This window comes from Natator depressus, chromosome 13 (genome assembly GCF_965152275.1).
Source record: "Natator depressus isolate rNatDep1 chromosome 13, rNatDep2.hap1, whole genome shotgun sequence".
Classification (NCBI taxonomy): Eukaryota; Metazoa; Chordata; order Testudines; family Cheloniidae; genus Natator; species Natator depressus.
In genome coordinates, this window is record NC_134246.1 from 3,374,907 (window position 1) to 3,395,259 (window position 20,353).

Sequence of the window (20,353 nt, forward strand, 5' to 3'; positions counted from 1 at the left end):
TACCAAAATTATGCAGCCAAATTGGGTAACTGCACACACAGATAACCAGAACTGGCCCTTTTACATGTACAGAGTTACTGAATCAGCTGACACAAACATACCAAACTGAGCATGCAAATTAGATTCACAACTGTGCATTTGCTTTGCTCATGGAACAGCACAATTAGTTTCTTTGAAAATCAATCCCTACAGTTTCAAAGTGGGAGCGTGTCAACCTTTGACAGCCAAACGGTCTCACACAGGGTTTCGGACTGAATGAAACTGGACTGCAATTGGATATCACCAGGCCACAAGAAAATTCAAGGGAACAGCATGGGATATTTGAGGTGACTTTTCCTTTTTCCTGTTACAGGCAGAGACATCATGTTCCCTTTCCCACTTGCATACCTGGACACAGTCTGCTCCTCTCTGATACGGCACCTTCATGATTTGGGATCTTACACAGGTTTTTCTCTTTCCAGTCCCATTTGCCACCCCAAGGTGGCAGGAAAGCCAGCACTATACTGCTGTTGAGAAATCAGTAACAGGAAAAGGGACTGAGAATGATCAATGTGGGCTGTCACCATCAAACCAAACAACCAGCTATTCACAGATCTAACAAGAGAGAATTTTGGAGCGATGCCAACAGACTGGTACAATCAAAGGTAAAAGATAGATGACAGCTGGTTACCAGGACAGCTGGTTACCAGGACAGCTATTTTCGTGGCAACCAGAAGACAGGAAGGAAACCTAGGAGAAAGATGGCAAGATGTGATTTGCTGGGGGCTGAGATAAGATCGACGCTTATATAATGTAGTGAGTTTTGCATGCTCAAAGCACTGTACAGACATTCACTAATTAAGCCTCACAAAAGGCCTAAGAGGTGGGTAAGTATTAGCCCCCTTTTATGGATTGGGAAACTGGGACAGAAAAATTCAGGGCTGCTCATTTTGGATTGCCCCCGTTTTAGACACCTTGGTTTCCAGAGGTGATGAGCATGGACAGCTCCCATTTGACTTCAGCGAAGGTGTGGGTTCAGGCCCTGGGTGTCTAATATTGGGAACCCCAGGTTAACAGACACTTTGGAAAATCTGGGCCTAAGTGACTCCTCCTGAACCACACAAAGAGTCACTCACCAAGCCTGGGCTAGGAATTCCTGGATCTTACCTCTATGCTCCGTCCACTGCATCAAGCCACCTCTCCCATGTAAAACTGGTGTTGATTTAGGGTCAAATTCTGCCCTGGTTTTCCCCCTGTGCCACCCCAGTGACTTCAGCAGACCTACACGGGGGGCAAGCCAGGGCAGAATGTGCTCCTCAGAGGCTAAGGTGGGACAGATGTGTCCCTGTTGCTTCTCCATTGTCTCCAGTCTGGCTCAGTGCCTCTGAGGGACTGAGAGAGGAGGAGTCAGCTCCTGGGGGAGTCCCACAGACTTTAATGAACCCGGGAGCGCTGTCTGAGGTTTCAGCAGGACTGCTCAGCTGGGCTCCCTCCATGTGCCTGGCTCCCACCAGTTGTTGACAGAGGTCTTTGTGTGCGGGTGACTCACTGGGACACCAAGCAGATGAGTGAACAGCCTTCCCCAGCCCCAGCCAGGTGCCCTTCTGCTTTGCAACCGCCTGCTCCTTCTGCCTCTATGTCTTAGCGCTGGTGCTGGATCAGCCAGTGCACAGCCTAGTCTAGTCTGTCTAGGTTCTTTTACCACACTCATCACTGTAGGATCTGAGCGCCTTCCCACAACACATGAAGCAACGTGACTACACATCTGTCCCGTGTTCTCTGGCCAGGGGGGGATCAGGTGCTGTGGTCTGGCTTGTTTCAGTAGGTTTTTTGCTTTATTTGGAAGTTTTCTCCCCCTGCTGGCAGATAGAGCGCCCTTCCCCCCCGAAATCCTCTCAGAGATCTCTCTGCTGTACCTCTCTCCCCTTCATAACAACACCCGTCTTAGAGTTCTCCGGGCCCAGCACTGGGGCCTTCCTTGCAGTGCACGCAGGTTGACTTCCTTTCACCAAAGAGATTCAGCCTTTTCCTGCACGACCAGCACTCAGCCCTGCTCCTCATCCCTATTACACTCTGATTGTTCCGCTCCCACGCGACTCCTGGGTCTGCCACCGACTGACACACTCTGCGACCAGGCCCAAATCCCTTCATGTCTCTGTGCTTCAGTTTAGCCAGCTACAAAATTGGTGTGGTGCCTGCTTCACGGGGTGCTGTGAGGCTTGTGTGCAAAGTGGGGGGCTATTACAGCAGGGGCAGCAGATCCTGCACCCGGCAAAACAGTTGTATCCTACAGTGATGGACCTGAACCAGAATCCTGCCCCAAAACACTCCCACATCTGGGGCAGTTTGGGTGGGGAACCTGATCTTTGCGAGACCCACCTCTAGTTCTGTGTCTCTAACTGCTACCCCTTCTCCCTCTACAATGGGGGAGGGAGTTGGGGGGCTGCAGAGGGGGCTCCCCTGGCCTTTCTGCATCTGATGCAGGTATGGGGTTACCTCTGTGAAGGAACCCAGGAACGCCACTCCTTGGGAGTACAAGTTTCTTCCAGCCTTGAAATGGAGACTCACCTCTGGGATCAGACATTCTGCCTGAGAAAGTGCAGTCCTATGGTTCTATTGAAAGAGATAGAGGGCCCTCTAGTGTGAGCTTTTAGCTCCTGGAGCAATCGCAGGTCGAGAGCGGGGCCTGGAAGTTACTAACCAGAGGAGGGCTCTGCCCTGTTTCACATGAATCTAGGCCACACGAATGGGCCAATAACTCTCTGAGGGGTGCAAAACAATCCGACCCCCCCTTTGTGCCAGGTGCTGGGGTTTGCAGGTCAGAAGATAAGTCCAGGAAGGGATGAGATCTCTCGTCACAAGAGAGCACTGATTTACGCTGCCCCTTGCTGCAGACTTGCAGAGAGAAGCTGTCTCTGTGGCATTGTACAGCACCCATCCTCTCACTTGGGACCAAAGTTTCAGCTAGTCTCAAGTTGGCCTGTGATTTCACTCACGTAACGGATGTGCATGTTAAGAGATCCTTCCTGCTGCCCAGTCCCTCTCTCCCCATGACCCCATTGAGTGATACAGAGGCAACAGGTGGGATTTTATTTATTTCAGGAAAGGACCTTTCCAGAGTTTCCTTCACGTGGGATACTATTTCTGCTCCCAGGAAAATCCCAGGGTCGTCTACACTGTGTTATTGCAGCTCCAGTCTGCCTACTTGCACTCGCTTTTGTCTAGCTCACATGGCTAAGAGTAGCAGTGAAGATACAGAGGCATGGGGCTTCAGCGCAGGCTAGCAATGCAAGTACGTACCCTGGTCCCTGGTCGTACTTGGACAGCCTGCACTGAAACCCATTCTGCTGTGTCTTCACTGCTATTTTTAGCTGTGCTGGCCTGCCGACCGATGCTGCAATCACACTTTTGATTGCCGTATAGACATACCCTCAGACTGGAGTGTTGTGGCCCCTGATCACTGGCTTCCTGTTCCTCTGGTCAGACCTTTTCTGGAGACAACAGCAACCTCCTTGTAAGGTCATGGGCATTTCCATTCAGCAGAGGAGAGCGCTCTCTGCCCCAGTCTCCATACCCCGGGACAGCTCAGAACCTGGAACTCAGAACACTAGAAACATCATCACTCGGCAACCTCTGGGCAATAAAGTGGCAGAACCCAAACCAGCTGACTTCACATCACCTCCCCTCTATATAACCTGTGCAGGGCTGAAGGGGATCATTTCAGAAGTGGTGGAGTGCAGCTGGAAAGGTCGGTAGCACACATGGCAGACAAAGTCCCTGCTGAATTCACCTCGGGACCCATTATTCTTAATACAAAGAGGGCCTGATTCTCTTCTCACTCACCAATTTTCCACAAGCAAGCAAGTTCACTGATTTCAAAGGCGTTCACCTGGACTGGCACTGTTGTGAGGCCAACATCAATTCCAGGGCTCTGCCTTTCACTCCAACCTCAGATCAAAGGGGCTTGTATTGGAAACAGAGCTTCCCGCTGGGATTGAATGTATATGCTTACTTAATGGTTACCTCTTGGTAATTAATTACATACCTACAATAAAATCCTCCCACCGCCCCTTCTTGCTGGGCTCCAGCCTGGTCACACCTACTTGTGAAACTATCTGTCCAATTAAGTGGGATATAATCTGGGTACCCTTGAGTAGTAATGCCCTGGTCTTGTTCACACGTTTGTCATGCTTATTTCTAAACACCCCCAGAAGTGTTTGCAGCAGCAGGGCCTAAAAAATTAACCTGACGAGTGTTGTCTGTTAGTTAGCTATTGTAAGATAGCCACTTCTTCCTGAAAAGAACCCTCCCCCACTCCCAGATACACAGCAATCGAAGTTGGTCCAATAACAGATATTTCCTCACCCACCGTGTCTCTCTAACATAGTTCCTGGTCGACAGGATCACTCCTTCCTGTTGGCTTGTCATTGGAGCACCGTAAATCAAAGGTGGTTTTTTGTAATTCTGTCACCTGGCAGAAAATTCTCTGATTAATTCTCTCTGCATAAAGACATAGGGTGTTTTGTTTGTGGTTACTGTGAATCATTACTGGGTATTATTCTCCACAGCATTACTGAGCACAATTGGAAATGTCAGTACTAAGACCCAGATCCTGCAAACACTTATGCATGAGCTTCACTTTTCACTTGCTCTGTGAAGTGTTTGCAGGATCAGGGCCCAAATGAGCACCACAGGACTTATTAAACTGATCGCTATTTGTCAGGAATTAGTTAAAAACCCATAACAAGTCAAACAGTAACTACATGAGCTTGACTGACAGACAACTGGAGTTTTTTTCCCCATGGATAAAGTGCAACCAGATTGCAAGATACTTTCCAACTTTTTCATCTATAATTGAGTTTTCCCCAGTGCCAAACGTCCCAAAGGTTATTAAACTAAAATGATGTTGGAGACTTTTTTTTTTAACCTTGTCATTAAACCTCCGCCTCCCCGAGACTAAAAACAGCCTGAAAATATATCTCACGGGGTAACTCACAGTCATGTATTTTGATGCTGTATAAAGCCTGTGGTCACTTATCCGGCTCTGATGGAAAACTTCCAGCAGCTTGACTGGGGGCTGGAGGAGCAACAGGGTGCAAACCATCTAGAACTGGCGTGAGAGTGGGCCCCTTCTATCAGATTTGGAGTCCCCCCCTCGCCCGCAGAAAGTAGAGCAGGGATGCAGTTCTCTAGTCCAGTGCTTCTCAACCAGGGAAGTCCACCCCTGACAGAACAAGGAGCAATGGTCTCAAGTTGCAGTGGGGGAGGTCTAGGTTGGATATTAGGAAAAACTATTTCACTAGGAGGGTGGTGAAGCACTGGAATGCGTTACCTAGGGAGGTGGTGGAATCTCCTTCCTTAGAGGCTTTTAAGGCCCGACTTGACAAAGCCCTGGCTGGGATGATTTAGTTGGGGATTGGTCCTGCTTTGAGCAGGGGATTGGACTAGATGACCTCCTGAGGTCCCTTCCAACCCTGATATTCTATTCTATGATATTGAGGTCTTCCGGGGGTACCTCACCTCATCTAGAGATTTGCCTAGTTTTACAACAGAAAAGCACTAGCGGAGTCAGTGCAAACGAAAATTTCAGACAATGACTTGTTTATACTGCTCCATGCACTATATGCCGAAATATAGGTACAATATTTATACTCTAACTTGATTTACTGTATAATTAGATGGTAACAATGAGACAGTCAGCCATTGTTCAGTACTAGTGTGACGCGGCTGTATGTTTGTGTCTGGTTTTGTAAGCAGGTAGTTTCTAAGTGAGGTGAGACTTGGGCGGTGGGGATGACAAGACAAATGAGCCTCCGGGAAGGGGAACAGGACTCTGAGGAGGAGGACAGGACTCTGGGAAGGGGAACAGGACTCCGGGGTGGGGGACAGGACTCCAGGAAGGGGTATGAGACTCCAGGAAGGGGTATGGGACAGGACTCCAGGGACGGGGATGGGACTCTGGGGAGGGGGAAGGGACTGAGAAGGGGGATGGGACAGGACTCTGGGGAGGGGGACAGAACACTAGGAAGGGGTACGGGACTCCGGGAAGGGGTACAGGACAGGATTCTGGGGAGGGGACAGGACAGGACTCCAGGGAGGGGGATAGGATTGGGAAGGGGGACAGGACGGGACTCTGGGGAGGGGGACGGGACTCCAGGGAGGGGGACAGGACGGGACAAGACAGGACTCTGGGGAGGGGGACAGGATTGGGAAGGGGGATAGGAAGGGACTCCGGGGAAGGGATAGGATGGGACAGGACGGGACTCTGGGGAAGGGGACAGGATTGGGAAGGGGGACAGGACAGGACTCCGGGGAGGGGGGCAGGATTGGGAAGGGGACAGGACAGGACAGGACTGGGGGGACAGGACGGGACTCCGGGGAAGGGGGCAGGATTGGGAAGGGGACAGGACAGGACAGGACTGGGGGGACAGGACGGGACTCCGGGGAAGGGGGCAGGATTGGGAAGGGGGACAGGACTGGGGGGATAGGACGGGACTCCGGGGAAGGGGGCAGGATTGGGAAGGGGACAGGACAGGACAGGACTGGGGGGACAGGACGGGACTCCGGGGAAGGGGGCAGGATTGGGAAGGGGGACAGGACTGGGGGGATAGGACGGGACTCCGGGGAAGGGGGCAGGATTGGGAAGGGGACAGGACAGGACAGGACTGCGGGGGACAGGACGGAACTCCGGTCGCTGCTCTAGCAAACTCTGCGGCCAGCCCGCGCCCTGGAACCCCGCTTGCGGAGCTGCGGGTAACTCCGGCCCCGGCCCCGGCCCCGGCCCCGCGGAGGAGCTCGTGCAGCCCCGGCTGGCCCTGACCCGGCCCGGGGCCGCCCCGCTCCAGCCCGGCCCCGGCTCTCTTGCAGCGGAACCCAAGCGCCTCGCCGCGTTTCCGGCGGGGCCCGCCAGGCGGCCCGGCGCCGTCGCTTCCCCGGCCGGGGCGGGCCGGGCTCTGCGGACTCCCGGCTGCGGGGCTGCAGGCAGCATGGCCGGCCTGGAGCTGCTCTACGCCTCGCAGGCGCCCGGCCTCCGCCGCCCGCAGGACTCGCTGCTCTGCTTCGTCCACTGGCAGCTGGTCACGCACCAGTACCGCGCGCTGGGCACCGGGGACCAGGTAAGGGGCCCCCGCTGGGGGGCGGCCCCATGCCCCCGGGGGGTGCATCCAGCCCCATGCCCCCGGGGGGTGCCCGCGCTGCAAGGGGGGGGGGTGTTTCCGGGGCTCCCCAGGCCTGGCCCGGGCCCCCCCCCCCCCCCGCGTTAAGCGCGGTGCAAACCCCAGAGCACAAGCGCGAAGGGGGGGCCGTTGTGTAACCAGCGCCCACGGGCGCCTGTGGGAGCAGCCGCTGTCGGGTGAAAGGGGCGGGGGCAAAACCGCCGCCCCGTGTCAGGCATCACCCCATGGGGGTGTCAGTGCGGGAGGCAGCAAAGAAAGACGCTGCCTGCCCCGGATCCCCACAGGCCCTGATGCTGCAAAGCTTGGCAGAGCCCAGGGCAGGGTGAGGGCCTGGGCTGGGCACTGCGCATTGCCTGCTGTTCCTGGGCTGTGTCTCCTTTCCCCAGCCCGCTGGGGGCTGGAGGGACGCTGCTCGTACCCTGAGTAGTTTCACTTTTGTTTCCCTGAGTTTTGCTCCCAGTATGGGCCCTACCAGCACCAGGCCGCAGGGTGAGCGATGTCTGTTGAGAAAAAAATAACCTGTTCCCACCAAATTATCCCTATTTAAAAACTCAGACTCATTGCTCTGGCCTGAAAGTTTATTTCTACAAAACCTAAATTTGAGACCAAATCCCTTTAAAGGGAATATGAGGGTGTTGCAGTTGCAGACTTTTCTAGGTCTTTCCTCTCTACTTGGGTCTTGAAATACATCATTTTTTAAAAAGAATCTGTGCAGTTTCTTTATAATATTTCACCTTTAAAAGATTCCTTTGCTCTCAGACAAAGACAAACCATAACAACCGTATTGAGCCCACATCAGCCTTAGTGGTGGGAAAGTTATTTTTCTGACGTTTAGGAGCAGATGAGTCTCTCTGATGCTCCAGAGCTGCATGCTGATCCGTGCGGGTGGACCCCCTGCACCGGGCGGCTGGAGGCCGTTGAAGTCAGGGGGGGCTCTGTGCAGACAGAGGTCAGCCCCTATGGATCAGCTTGCCGGGCCCAATCCCGCAGACGCTGCCAAGCCGAGGGAGCTGGGTCTTCCCTGAAAAAAAAAACAGGTGTGTTTTGACATCGAGATAGCTACCTGGCTGTGAGATCCTAGTGCACACAAAGTACAGATAATTCTTACCTCTGGGTACCTTGTCCAGTCTATACCTTACCCCCGCCTGGGGCTTACCTCAGTTAGCTGCGTTGTGGTGAAAACTACAGTGCCTTGACTCCACTACAGTGTTACAGTGAGTTATCCATCTCGATGTAAGAACACACCTGGGTCGGGCAGTGTAGACGTAGCTGGGGATTACTCACAGCAGTAAGCATTACATCCGGTAGCAAGTATGTACAGCACTGGGTCCTAAGAGAGCTGTGATGGGTTAAATTCACTTTATGTGTGCCCTCTAGAAGGGAAGGATCTTGGCTGTTAGCTGGCAGAGAAGGTCTTGGCCTGGCGGCTCCTTTAGAAGGGTGTCACATTTACAATCATCAAGTGCTAATGCCGGAAAATACCCTGATCTGGGAGTCTCTCTAGTTTGCTCATGACCTGGGAGAGCCCTGTTTGCAGCATTTTTTGTAGTAGTTGCCCTGCATGATAGGCTGAGTCCTGTACAGCGGAACCGGGGCCCTGATCCCGCAATCGGACCCGTGCCGACAACGATGCAGTCCCTTTGGGAGGTTTAAACCTCCTCCCGGATTCCTGTGTCCAGCCGGGATCTGTTCCTGTTGCCCCGTTGGTGTCAGCTGGGACTCCAGCTTGTTCTCTCTGGTGCCTTTTTCCAGCCGGGTCCCAATGAAAGGAAGTCGGAGCTGCTGCCGGCCGGGTGGAACGCCAACAAGGACCTGTACACACTGCGATACAAGTCCACGGACGACCGCCGCGAGCTCCTGCTGAAGGCGATCATGGTGGACAGTAGCATGATTCTCAACATCCTGGTGAGGCTCCCAGCTGGCTGGGATCGGTCCCTGTGGGGTCTCAGCTCCCCAGGAGGTGGGGAGAGGGAGGTGGGGCGTCAGTGCCACCCCCGTAAGGGAGGAGAGGCAAAGAATAACAGCTGTGACTCACTTGAGCGTCCGTTTTCCTGGCCTCCTACGTCCCCCAGTGCCCTTGGCTCCTATTGAGTGGGAGGCGCTCGACGAGAAACCCAGCTGGCTAAATGGGGAGAGGGGGCCAGTGTGGCCCAGGTTCTGTGCTGGCTCCATGCGATTCGGCGTCTCTGACCTCGGGGAGGTGCTCCGGGTACACGTCAGGGAGGCGCTTGGCCCGTAACGTCCTCAAAAGCATGCAGGAGGCTGTGTGATTGTGGAGTCGTGCAGGGTTTGCCGCTGGTGTAAATCAGTGTGACTTATCGCCTGCCATGGAGCAGTGCCTTTCCCCCCAGCCGAGGGACTGGCCCTGGAAGTGTTGTGTCCAGTGTGAAGCAGGAAGCTAAGGTCAAACATCCATGCGGGTGAAGCTGTGACGTTATTACCGCTCGGCCCACTGATGAGTTGCAGCCTTTGTGCGTCTTGTGGACTTCCAGATCCTTGTTGCCAGGCTGCCTGCTCTGTCACGCCCGTCCCGTGTGTAGTGGCACCTCCCCTCCTGATCGAAGGCCAGCACAGTACCTGTCTGTCCCTCTGCAGCCCAGGCAGGGAGAGCTGGGAAAGACCCTTCTCAACCCGCCGCAGGTTGGTTACACTTGGGTTTAGACAGCTGGGAATCCAGACATACGGATCCTGCACTGACAAGTGCCAGGAGAGGAGCAAACTCCAGTGATGGCCCCTGCCTCGGATTTCCCCTTCCCACCCCCCCACCTGTTCTGCTGTTGTGTCTGCTCCTCCCCCCTCTGCTCCCCCCCCCCCGGCCCCATGAGCTCGGCTGCTGAGGCCGTGTTTTGTTTGTCCTTCCCCAGGATTGCAGCTCCCAGCAGGTGGCAGATTTGACCTTGACAGTGGCAGATTACATCGACCCGGAGCACTTGGATGATTTCCACAGGTAACTGCGTTTCATGGAGATGCTCCACACAAGTGTCTGAGCCCTCGGGAAGGGGAGGCAGGTGAAGATCGGGGCGGGGGAGTGAAATAAACAAGGGGAGAATAGGGTGCTTTCGGAGGAACCTGAGGGGCTCTTTGCAGATAAAGCTTCAATCCCCCCACATATTCTTCTCCGCCCTTGTTCCCAGATGGCACCCCAGGCTCAGGCTGGGAGAAGAGAGGGAGTTAGGCCACGTGGCCTCTGGATCAGAGCACAGGCCTGGGAGCTCACTGCTTTGGGAGTTCTAATCCCAGCTGAGCCTCTGGCTGGGTCTGTAACTTTATTTCCAGCGTGCTGGCCGTCATGTGTTCCCTGCATGAAAGCCCAGTCCCTGCCCCCAAGGAACTTGCACCCTGACTCCAACACAGACACCACAGTACAGACCTGTGCTACCGACTTGCCGTGGGGAAAGTGATTGTACTTCCTTAGATGTTTGCGTGCTGCCCGCCGTGTGTAACCTTGGGGAGATTCGGAGCTTGAGACTGTGGAATAGTCTCCTGAGGGAGTGGAAGCTCCATGGCTTGGGACATCGGACTCAAGACTGGACAAAGCACCCAACCTGTGTTGTAGGGAGCACTGCTGCATCAGCAGGGGTGGGCTGTATTATCTGAAAGGGATTTTTCCCCCCACCTCCAAGTTCTGTGATTCCCTCCTGCCTCTGTCAACTCTGCTGCAAAGCTAGGTGAAGATCAGACTTGCCCAGCTGCTCTCTGCTTAACACCTGAATGCCGCGTCTCACCCGAGACGTCAGCAAACGCCAGGGCCGTGGGTCTTGAAATCGTTCCATTCCGGCATTTTTAACTTCTGGTTTACCAGAGCCCCTGAAAGCCCTGTTTGTGCTGCAACCAGCCGCTCCATTTGCAGATAAGGAAATCTTAGACGGCTTGGACACTGGCCAGGAGTTCCAAACAAGAAACAAGCCAAAATCCACCAAGTTCCCTCTCCCCCTCTGACATCTGCAGGCAATCCGGCCAGGGCCACAGGATGAACGTGCCATGGGTACTGCTGGGGCGTTGAAAAGGACAGTTGTTCTGGGTGTGTGTCGTGTTGGGGGCCCCTCACACTGTTGTGTTAGGGCCTTTACCACCAAACCCTTTCTAGCAGGGCCTTCGGTGATGTCAGTTGTCTAGTTGTCAGCCTTGACTCTCTCTCTCTCTTGCCCCTGCAGAGTGTACAAGAACGTCGAGGAGCTGCAGACCAGGGTTGTCACAGGCATCATCTCTCCGTTGGGGGCTCCCAAAGAGAAGAGCGACCCCAAAAAGGAGCCCAAGCCTGAGAAGAAAGTCCCGCCTGCCTCCACTCAGGATTATGACCCCTTGAGGATTCCTCCCTGGCAGCCTCTCAGTGGCCGGCAGCCATCCTGGTGAGTGAGACGCTGGCGAGGGGATGGGGCTGCATAGCTTGCTCTTCTTTCAAATGAGGTGGGTGGCAGGAAAGCCATGACAGAACATCTAGCCCTCCATGGTTCCTTCCCTCACCTGCCCCCACCAGCCTCTGTCACAGACGTGTCCTCATGGGCACTGGTGCACGGTCTAGCTCCGTGTCGCACGTTCAGTTCTCAGAGGGATCCAAGAGATGCAGGAGGGGGATTCTTTAAAACAGCCCATGTCCTGGCACCCCAGTCAGCCCTGCTTATAAATCCCATGCTTCTGATTCACCCTTCGGGCTGATCCTGACCCTCGGTGGCTGTTGGCATGGGGCTCTGGCTGGCTTCCCTCTAAGCTGGCCCACCAGTGGGAGGTCTTGACTGGCGCTTGGGACCCCACCCTGTGTTTTGGGTGAGATGCTGCCAGAGTTGGCCACCTGGGAGAAGAGTGAGGTGACATGCCACACCCCAACATGGGCAGGATAAGGCACCTGTGTCACTCCGCCCCTGTGCCATGGCCTTACCCCCTTGCCTCGGGGTTCAGGGGGCCCCTTCCCCTCCCATCCCTGAGAGTCAGGGGTAGCAGCTTGGGTAGGGCTACCATATTTGAACATTGAAAAAAGAGGACACTCCACGGGGACCCCCAGCCCCGCTCCAGTTCCTCCCCTTCCCTGCCCCCATTCCAACCCCTTCTCCAAAGTCCCCACCCCAACTCCGCCCGCTCCCTGCCCCATTGGACCCCTTCCCCAAATCCCCGCCCTGGCCCTGCCATCTCCCCTGAGCGCGCTGCATTCCGCCTCCTCCCTCCCAGCCGCACGAAACAGCTGTTTCGCGGCGCAAGCGCTGGGAGCTAGGGGGGAAAAGCGGGCACTCTCTCGAGTGATCAGCATTCACTCTCTTTCTCAAATGATCAACTCTTCTTTGGGGAAAAATAATAATGGCAAAATCCCAGACATTTTTAGATATTTAAAAATTCCTCCCAGACGGCGATTTAAGACCTAAAAAGCCGGACATGTCTGGGAAAATATGGATGTATGGTAACCCTAAGCTTGGGGCAGAGTGTGCAAACCCTATGTGGGACCAGGGCAGGAAGGGATTCATGGTCTGTCCCACAGATGGGCTGAAATCTGCCCCAGGCCACACGATCTGTCAGGAGTGTCAAGGCTGGGGGTAGGGCCCTGCAGCCAGAGTCAGGAGAGCACAGGACAGGGAGGAAAGCAGGCCTGTCTCTGAGGTCTGCCCTGCCTAGGGGGGCTGGGTGTGTAGGGCTGGTGGGACAAGGGGCTGCCGTGGGGAGCAGAAGGCCCCATTAGCTGGCTGACCTCTAAGGGAGAGCTGGCCACGTCTCTGCTAGGTATGGGCTGTCAGTTCGGGCCGCTGAGTCCAGCAGGGAGGCTTGTGGCAGCGCTGGCCAGTGGGCACGAGGGTTGCACAGCCTAGTGCTTTGTGACTGAAAGGGGGAGGGCAGATGGCGGAGCTCCTTTCGATCCCCGGAGCGGGCTGGGATCTGGTGGAGGAGCCCCCACTGGACGAGCATGGAGCTGTGTTCGGGTCGGGGGGGCGGGGGATGGGGGGGTTTAGAACGGGGACCCTGCCTGGCTGTGGCAGAGAGAGCAGTTCGTCCAGGGGCCGTTTGCCCAGCAGTGCCTCCCACACCGCCAGGGGCTGAGCCATGGCTGTGCAGCTGCAGAAGGCTTATGGGAGGGAGAGGAAAAGCCTTTTAACTTTGCTTCCCTTCTCGATGATCTTCCTTCGGACCAGTTTGTGAACACAACATCCCGGATGGAAAATCGTGACTCTGCAGCCACCCTGCCCCCACCTCCAATGTGAGGGATGAGTCTGTGGGCTCCTGGGCCCCTGCTCTCAGGTGCTTATGCGCCCTGATAATCTCTTTCCCTGGGATAGCGGAGGGGCGGGGCTCTTTATTCTCTCCCCTCCCCCACACTCCCCTGTAATCAAGGGCCAGGTAGGAAATTAGAGCCTGCCATGGCTGTCCAGAGCACTGTCATCACTCCCCGCTGTCCCTGTCGGAGCCCATGCAGAGCTGGTCCCTCGAGAGATCGGAGGGACGGTCCCTAGCATCTTACCCCTGGTTCCTTTCGCACCGCTGCTGCTCATCAAGCCTCTGTGATGCCCCAGGGGCCCGGCTCAGTGAATGCCGGGCACTGGAGTTCTGGGGCTGCCGCGGGGGGTGGGGGTCCGAGACGTGGCTGCCCATGGCTGGCTTGCCTTGGAGCAGGCGGGGGGTGCAGCATGCAGTTGAAAAACCCTCGTCACGGACGCCAGAAACAAAAGGCATCAAGTGAGTGTGGAAAGCTGGGTCTGTGCTCCTGCTGGGCACCGTCGTGTTCCCTGCCAGGCCCTACACCCTGCCCTCCTCTCACGCGCGTGGGAGCCGGGGGTCAGTGTCAGTTTGTCGGCTCGCTGGCTGTGCTGTGGTTTGGGAACCTGTCCCTGTGCTGACAGGCTAACCTGGCCCCTCTCAGGCTCTGCCCAGGGCTGTGTTAGCAATTTGCCGGGAGCTCCAGGCCTGCAGCTGCCTTTCCTTAAAGTGGAGCAGGTGGCAGCCACGTGCCCCTCTCGCACAGAGGGGTGGTAACTGCAGAGTCCTGCGTACCAGGCTGCTCGGCTCGGGTGGGGCGATGCGTGCTGCGACCCGTAGTCTCCCTGAGTGCCAGTCTGCACCAATTAAAGCCACAGGCCACCTCACAAAACACTGGACCCTGGTGACATTCTGGTAACACCCGTCTGCACAGTGAGGTCACTCGATCGTTCCTGTGGTCTGTAGTGTAGACTAAAATACAGAGACCCAGCTGAGCGCAGCCTTCTTCGCCAGTGGCCCGCTCTGCTGGTCACATGGGCCCACTCATCTGCATGGGCTCTCACCCTTTCCTGCCCCCTGCACGCACTCTCTTCCATACCCCGTACCCACCTGCCATAGGACATGGCCCAAGGAAATTAACACCTCTCACTGGGGAGTTATGTCTTGTGTTTCAGGCCTGATCCCCGGGACCCCTTTGCTGTGGGTGGAGACGACCTGGACCCCTTTGGGTGAGTATTCCCAGGAGAGGATCGTATGGGGAGTGACTGAAATAACTCAGATTGGCCTTGCTGGTGCGTTCAGTGAAGTGTCTCCAACAAGGACTTCAATTAAACAGTTATTGTGTGTGAACTGCCAGGGACCAATAGCTGGTTCTAAACCGAAATATGGTTTTAATATTGTACTAAGATCCTGTCTCTCACACAGTTGATTGGTTGGAATCCGCATCTGTTTAATAATCAGCTGGTATTCATTTAATGTGCAGTAATTCCTCCAGTAAATCAAAGCTAAAACACATTTAAGTGAATTTAAGCCTCCAATTTAAAATTTTGCTTTCTCCAGCCCCCTCTGGATCTGTAGGGCAGTTCGGAGGTACCCAAGAGCAGAGAGGAGAGACAACTGCCCGAGGAGATGGGAACCATAGAGAGGGATGCTGCAGGGTGCCTTGCTTCTGCTCTGGGGCTCCAGCTCCATTTGGGGAGGCAGGGGTGGAACTGACCCATCATTTTCCATTCCAGTAAAAGAACAATGTAACCAAAGTAAAACCAGTCCATGGGAACACTACCCAGCTCATTATGGAGTCCTGGAAGTCCTGCCATTTGGAGCCTCTGGCTGATCAGGATCAGATTTATTTCTCCTTGGAGGGCTGTGTTCTGCAAGGGTTGGCTAGAAAGGGATCTTCTGGAAACGTTCAGTGGAGGCTGGAAAGAGGAGCTTGCAGCGGAGGGCTGAGGGTGGCTGGAAAGCAGCCCTGCATACCCCAGGGAAAGGGAAATCAGGACGGGCCCTTGTCTCCCCGCTTCCCATCTCTCCTAAAGGGATTTCTTAAATGTATATAGCGTCTTGATCCAAAGTGGGCACCTGCTGGAGGCAGATTTTGAGCCCCGGGACCTCTACGTAGCATCCGTGGGACTTTCCACGAGCAGCTCGCTGCCCACTGAGGCGCTTACTGTGGCTGATGTTCATTATTTTTATTGCGGCAGCATCCAGAGGCTCCAGCTGAGATCATACAGTACGAGGACAGGGCACAGCTGCAGGCTGCAGAACCGGTCTAGCAAATGGCTTCCAGGCGCGGCTTTGGGAGAAGTTCCAGGCCGCTGATCCCAGAGAAGGGGTCTGGGAACTCTTGCAACAGGGCGGGGGTTGAGAAAATCTTGCATTTAATCAAACAGCCGAAAGCATAGAGCTAAATGAACCTAAAGAATAACAATCAAGCAGCAAAGGAAACCAAAGCAGGGGGTGTCTGACGATTCCTAAAGCAGCACCGGTCTGCAGCAGCGGGGGGTCTGACTCACCGCTGTCTCAGCTATTCTCACAGCTGGCATGGGTCACAGTTTCTCCTGACTCCTTTGAGTAGCTGGAGGAATATAGAACCTGCCCCTCTGCCAAGCCTCCCCCTGTTCATTGCTCAGCCCCCTCGGTAGGTGGCTAGTGGGACTGCGAAAGACGCAGGTGCCTATTTGCAGTTCTTTGTGGGTGACAAAACAGGCTGCATTAAGGACAGCGAAGGGGCTTGTCATTTCCCCATGCACCTCACGGTAGAACATGTGTTAACTGACACCACTTAGCACCCTGGCAGTGTGCGTGTCCCAGGGTGAGTTAATCACAGCCCCCTGACAGGATGTTAACTACGACAGCCCTTGTCTGCACTGAGTGCTGAGCCATGTTTTACATCATGTTGGTGCCCACGTGTTCCAACACTGCGTAATGTCCCAGTGTAGACAAGTCCAAAGGGTAGAGATACCGGGCATTGGACAGAGGCGGCCAATTCCTATTCACCCTGAGGTGAATGGCCGGAGCAAACCACAGGGGCCTTATTGTGAATGAGATTAAGGCGTGACGTCTCATCCTTGTATTCTTCCATACCCGTCGAGCCCCCAGCCTCGTGTTTACAGCTAACCGCGTACTCTTGTTCTCCCTGAATTACACTCCCCAGCACATGCTCTGCTGCGCTGGACACACGCTTTCCCATCCCGTCCGTAGTCACACATGTTGATTTAACAATGGGAATCAGATTTCCAGGCTGCTCATGGAGCAGTGATCCAAGGTCGGAGCAGAGGGGAGCTGGTTACTCTTATCTCCAATTAGAGCTAGTTGTGATCCTGCTCTCATCCTGCTTTCTTCTTCCTCCCAGGGGTCGGAGGGGCGGTATGATCGCTGATCCACTGCGCTCAGGATTTCGAAGGCCTCTTATCGACCCATCGTCAGGTCTCCCAAACCGGCTTCCTCCTGGGGCCGTTCCACCAGGTGCCAGATTCGACCCATTTGGGCCAGGAGGCGGCCGTCCTGCAGGGTGGGTATCTGGATGTGCGTGTGCGTTGCTTCCCTGACTATAACCATGCTGGAGTTTTCCTGTTCTTCGCAAACTGCACCCGACTCTCTTGACTCTCTGGGTTGCCAAGGGGGGGCGGGGGGGTCACTCTGTGACTCCTCCTGTAACTCTGCTCTCGACATTCCATTCCTGTTGCAGGCCAGATCCAGATCACCTTCCCCCTCCGGGATACGATGACATGTTCATGTGAGGACGTGCCTGGCTCCGACTGCACTGAGGGAGAAGCACCTTTCCCCCACCTGTCCCCTCTTTGGAAGACTCTCTTCAGCAGCAGTTTTCTCCCTGGGCACTAGAGCCTTTCCCTACACTGCAGATCAGCTTTAAAGGTTTCACCGCATGTATAACGGCGGAGAACGCGGTGTGTGGCTCTCGTCTCTCCGCCTACTCCCCCCGGGAAATCCTGAGCCATTTGTAATCTAACACCTGTTGAAACACGACTGCAGTGTGCTAAGAACAGAAAGCAGCTCGGGGTGTGTTATTCAGAGCTGGAACTGCCCTATGAGAAGTGTATTGAAAAAATGTCATTTCCTTTGCTTTCCTTGTACCAGCTTCTCTGGGATGCCGTGATGTGTGCTCTGGGATTTACTCAGCTGCTTGTTGCGAGGGAGAAACATTCACTCCCCACCATCTGTCTGGTAACGACTCGGTCTTGACGAGCTTGCCAGTGCAGAGTCCCACGTTCCATACTGGCTCCCAGTTGGCCACGTGTACGTCTCAGACAGGCCTGGCCTAGAGCGCAGTGAGCTAGTGAGGCGTTGATGCAGGAAGCTGCAGTGTGATCGCCGGGAAGGGCTTGCAAAGGCGTCTGTGGTTTCTCCCCTGCTCTGGGCTCACCTTGGCCCTTCAGCTGCCCGTTGAGTAAGGGGTTAGGAGGGGCTGAATGGGGCAATGGATTAATTCTTGGAATTTCTGCCTCTAGAGCAGCATGGCCAGGTCCTCAGCTGGTGTAGCTAGACCTAGCTGCATTGGCTCCAGGGGGACTACACTGATGTATACCGGCTGATCCTCTGGCCCCTAGATCTAAAGACACCAACATGCAATCGAGTCAATTAAAAAAAAAGTCACCATTAGTTGCAGATCCTGCCCCTGCATCTCCCCTCCTGGTTTGTGTGGCTCTTATGATCACGTGTCTGTCTTTAAGTCTCTCTCTCCCCTATTGCTGTGAGGGAATCTTACACAGACAGCGGGAAGATGGCACTGACTATATCCCCAGTGCTGTCAAACGCACAAAGGGAACAAGCTGGGGACATACGTAAAGATGGAGAATGTTTTTTCTCCACCCGTGCTCAGTCGAATCTGGAATAACTCCGTTCGTTTTGGTGGAGTCCCTGCGTGCCGCAATTACATTGGAGGAGCTGAGATCAGGGTGATTTTTATTTTCTTTCTGGGTGGGGTGATGTAAGAATGTGGTGGGGGTCGCTTATGGCTGTTGTGCTTTGACTTCCCTTATGTTTTACGGGAGGGATTTTTTCAGGTGGCTGTTCTTTGCTCTGTTAATTGTCACACCAGGCTAGTATGTTAACAGGATAGTTCCTGTCCTGTGCTGATCCTGTCCAGCTGAATTCCGTGCTGTCAGTTTTCCAAAGTGACTGCTGATTTGGGGTGCCGCTGTGTCTGAGGGGCCTTTGAGGGGCCTGATTTTCAGAGGGCAGGTAACTAGCACAGTCTGAAAATCCTGCCCTGTTGCAGGATCATTGTGCTGGGACCCAGCAGTGGTAGTTACTTTTGAAAATTTAAGTCACTGGTTCTTCTGATTCTTCTCTTGGTTTGATTTTTTTTTAAAGGATCTTATAACTAAAATAAAAACTTGGTGAACTGCTGCTTGTGAGCTCCCTGGACTCTGCTCCCTCCTCTGACTTAAGACAACGAGGCGATGTCTCCAAATTTCAGCACTTCAGTCGCTGCTTCAGTGACAAAGCAAAGGTTTCCTCTGGCTTCCCAACTCTCTCACTTCCCTTCCTGGTTAGAAATTTCAGATTGTTGCAGCCGGATCCACGTGATATTTTTATGAGTAGAAAATCCAGGCTGTGAAACCGATGAGTCATCCCTGTTACCTTCTCCCCCAGCAAGCAGGGCTGGGCACTTTGCTTAGAAGACCAGGTGTCTGTGTAAGGTGAATGTCCACGCCAAGGAAAGATCAGCATTACCTGTGGCTACTGGGTCTAAAATCACTGGATCACCTGTGTCCTAGGGGCCATACTCAGGCAATTGTGTCCAAAATGGGAAAGCAAAAGGGAGAAAATAAATCCTTCCCTTCTTGATTCTTCCTCCCCCCCCCCCCCCCCGACACAGACATTTCCTTTTCAAACCCCTTGCAGACAGCTGCAGGTGATAACAGCTGAGTTCCCAGCACACTATGGCTCTCAGGGCGGTTGTGCTGGGAACTGAGAATGGGTCAGAGAGGACCAGCCAGCAGTATCAGTTCAGCACCGTGGCCAGCTCCTGCATCAGGGGTAGTGATTCCTTCAGTCTCCTGCCCTCGCCACCTATGCAGCAGTTTCATATTCTTCAAAAACCCTCCCCCTCCCCTTTGGAGCTGGGGCTAATTAAAGCCCTTTCAGAGGCTCTGTAGCTATAAGGAGCAAAGCAGGTTTCCCCCATGGACTGCCATTGCCATTGGCAACCGGGGCTTTCCAATGAGGAAAGATCCTGGAAAAGTTTAGTACAGGTGCAACTGTCATTTCTATCCCTCCTTACGGGGGGGGGTGTGGTGGTGGTGGTGGTGGTGGTGGTGGTGGTGTGTGTGTGTGTGTGTGTAATAATCTGCTCAGTTGTGAGCTACTGCTGCCTCTTGCATTTCCCTGATCTCCTGATGGTGGCACTAGAGCAGATAGATGCTGCATGGGGCAATGAACTGAATTTTAACAGGCCGGTCCCGGTATGCAAAGGGAGGGCCAGTGGGAAGTTCTGGCTCCTGAGGGACGCATTTTCCACTCTGCTGTCTCTCTTCCCAAGAGGACTGGGCACTTTTATTGGCTAATGCCACTTGCGGCTTGGTGCTTAATGCTTGTGTCTGGCACAAACCATCCCTAAGCGCCAGGACAGAGAGGCGCGGGTGAGTCCCAGTGTAACTGTGTGGGATGGTCAGAGCTTGACAATCCCCCTGTTCCTCCATTTCCCCACCCTTGGAATAGCCAGGAGAAGACACAGAGAAGTCTGCAGCCGTCGTGGTCTGAGATATTAGCCACTCCAGCCTGGATAGTCTGATCCGAAGCAGCCGCTCCCTGGCAATAAAGGGACAGCTGGGTGTGCATAAGAGATTTATCCTGCTGCTGTAGGAAGGCTCCTGGGGATCAGAGTCTGCTTTGCCTTAGAGAGCAGCAGGACTCCCACTGCCCTGCCTGTGGTGGGGAGAGCACATGCCTGCTCCCACAGCAGCCAGTGGGAGTGGAGGGAGCTCAGCACCTGACAGGACTGGCCCCTCAGTCTTTGGATCTGTATAATGGGTACAGCACCCTCAGCTCCCACCGGAGCC

The 20,353-nt window shown here is 54.5% G+C and overlaps 1 protein-coding gene across 1 annotated transcript; it reads left to right on the top strand.

Moving 5' to 3' along the window:
• The first annotated feature begins 6,894 nt into the window (after positions 1-6,894).
• On the top strand, positions 6,895-18,655 carry PSMF1 (proteasome inhibitor subunit 1). The gene is made up of 7 exons (XM_074969571.1): positions 6,895-7,094; positions 8,907-9,059; positions 10,019-10,101; positions 11,309-11,503; positions 14,504-14,557; positions 16,681-16,839; positions 17,017-18,655. Exons 1-7 carry the CDS (start codon positions 6,966-6,968, stop codon positions 17,066-17,068), a joined length of 825 nt encoding a protein of 274 aa, XP_074825672.1. The 5' UTR covers positions 6,895-6,965; the 3' UTR covers positions 17,069-18,655.
• Positions 18,656-20,353: the final 1,698 nt, after the last annotated feature.

What these genes read in the sequence shown, in the direction of transcription:
- PSMF1 (XM_074969571.1), top strand. Translation starts at nt 6,966, where the DNA reads ATGGCCGGCCTGGAGCTGCTCTACGCCTCGCAGGCGCCCGGCCTCCGC. An exon ending in AGTGGCCGGCAGCCATCCTG is followed by an intron (nt 11,504 to 14,503) that starts GTGAGTGAGACG and finishes CTTGTGTTTCAG; the next exon opens with GCCTGATCCCCGGGACCCCT. An exon ending in GACGACCTGGACCCCTTTGG is followed by an intron (nt 14,558 to 16,680) that starts GTGAGTATTCCC and finishes TCTTCCTCCCAG; the next exon opens with GGGTCGGAGGGGCGGTATGA.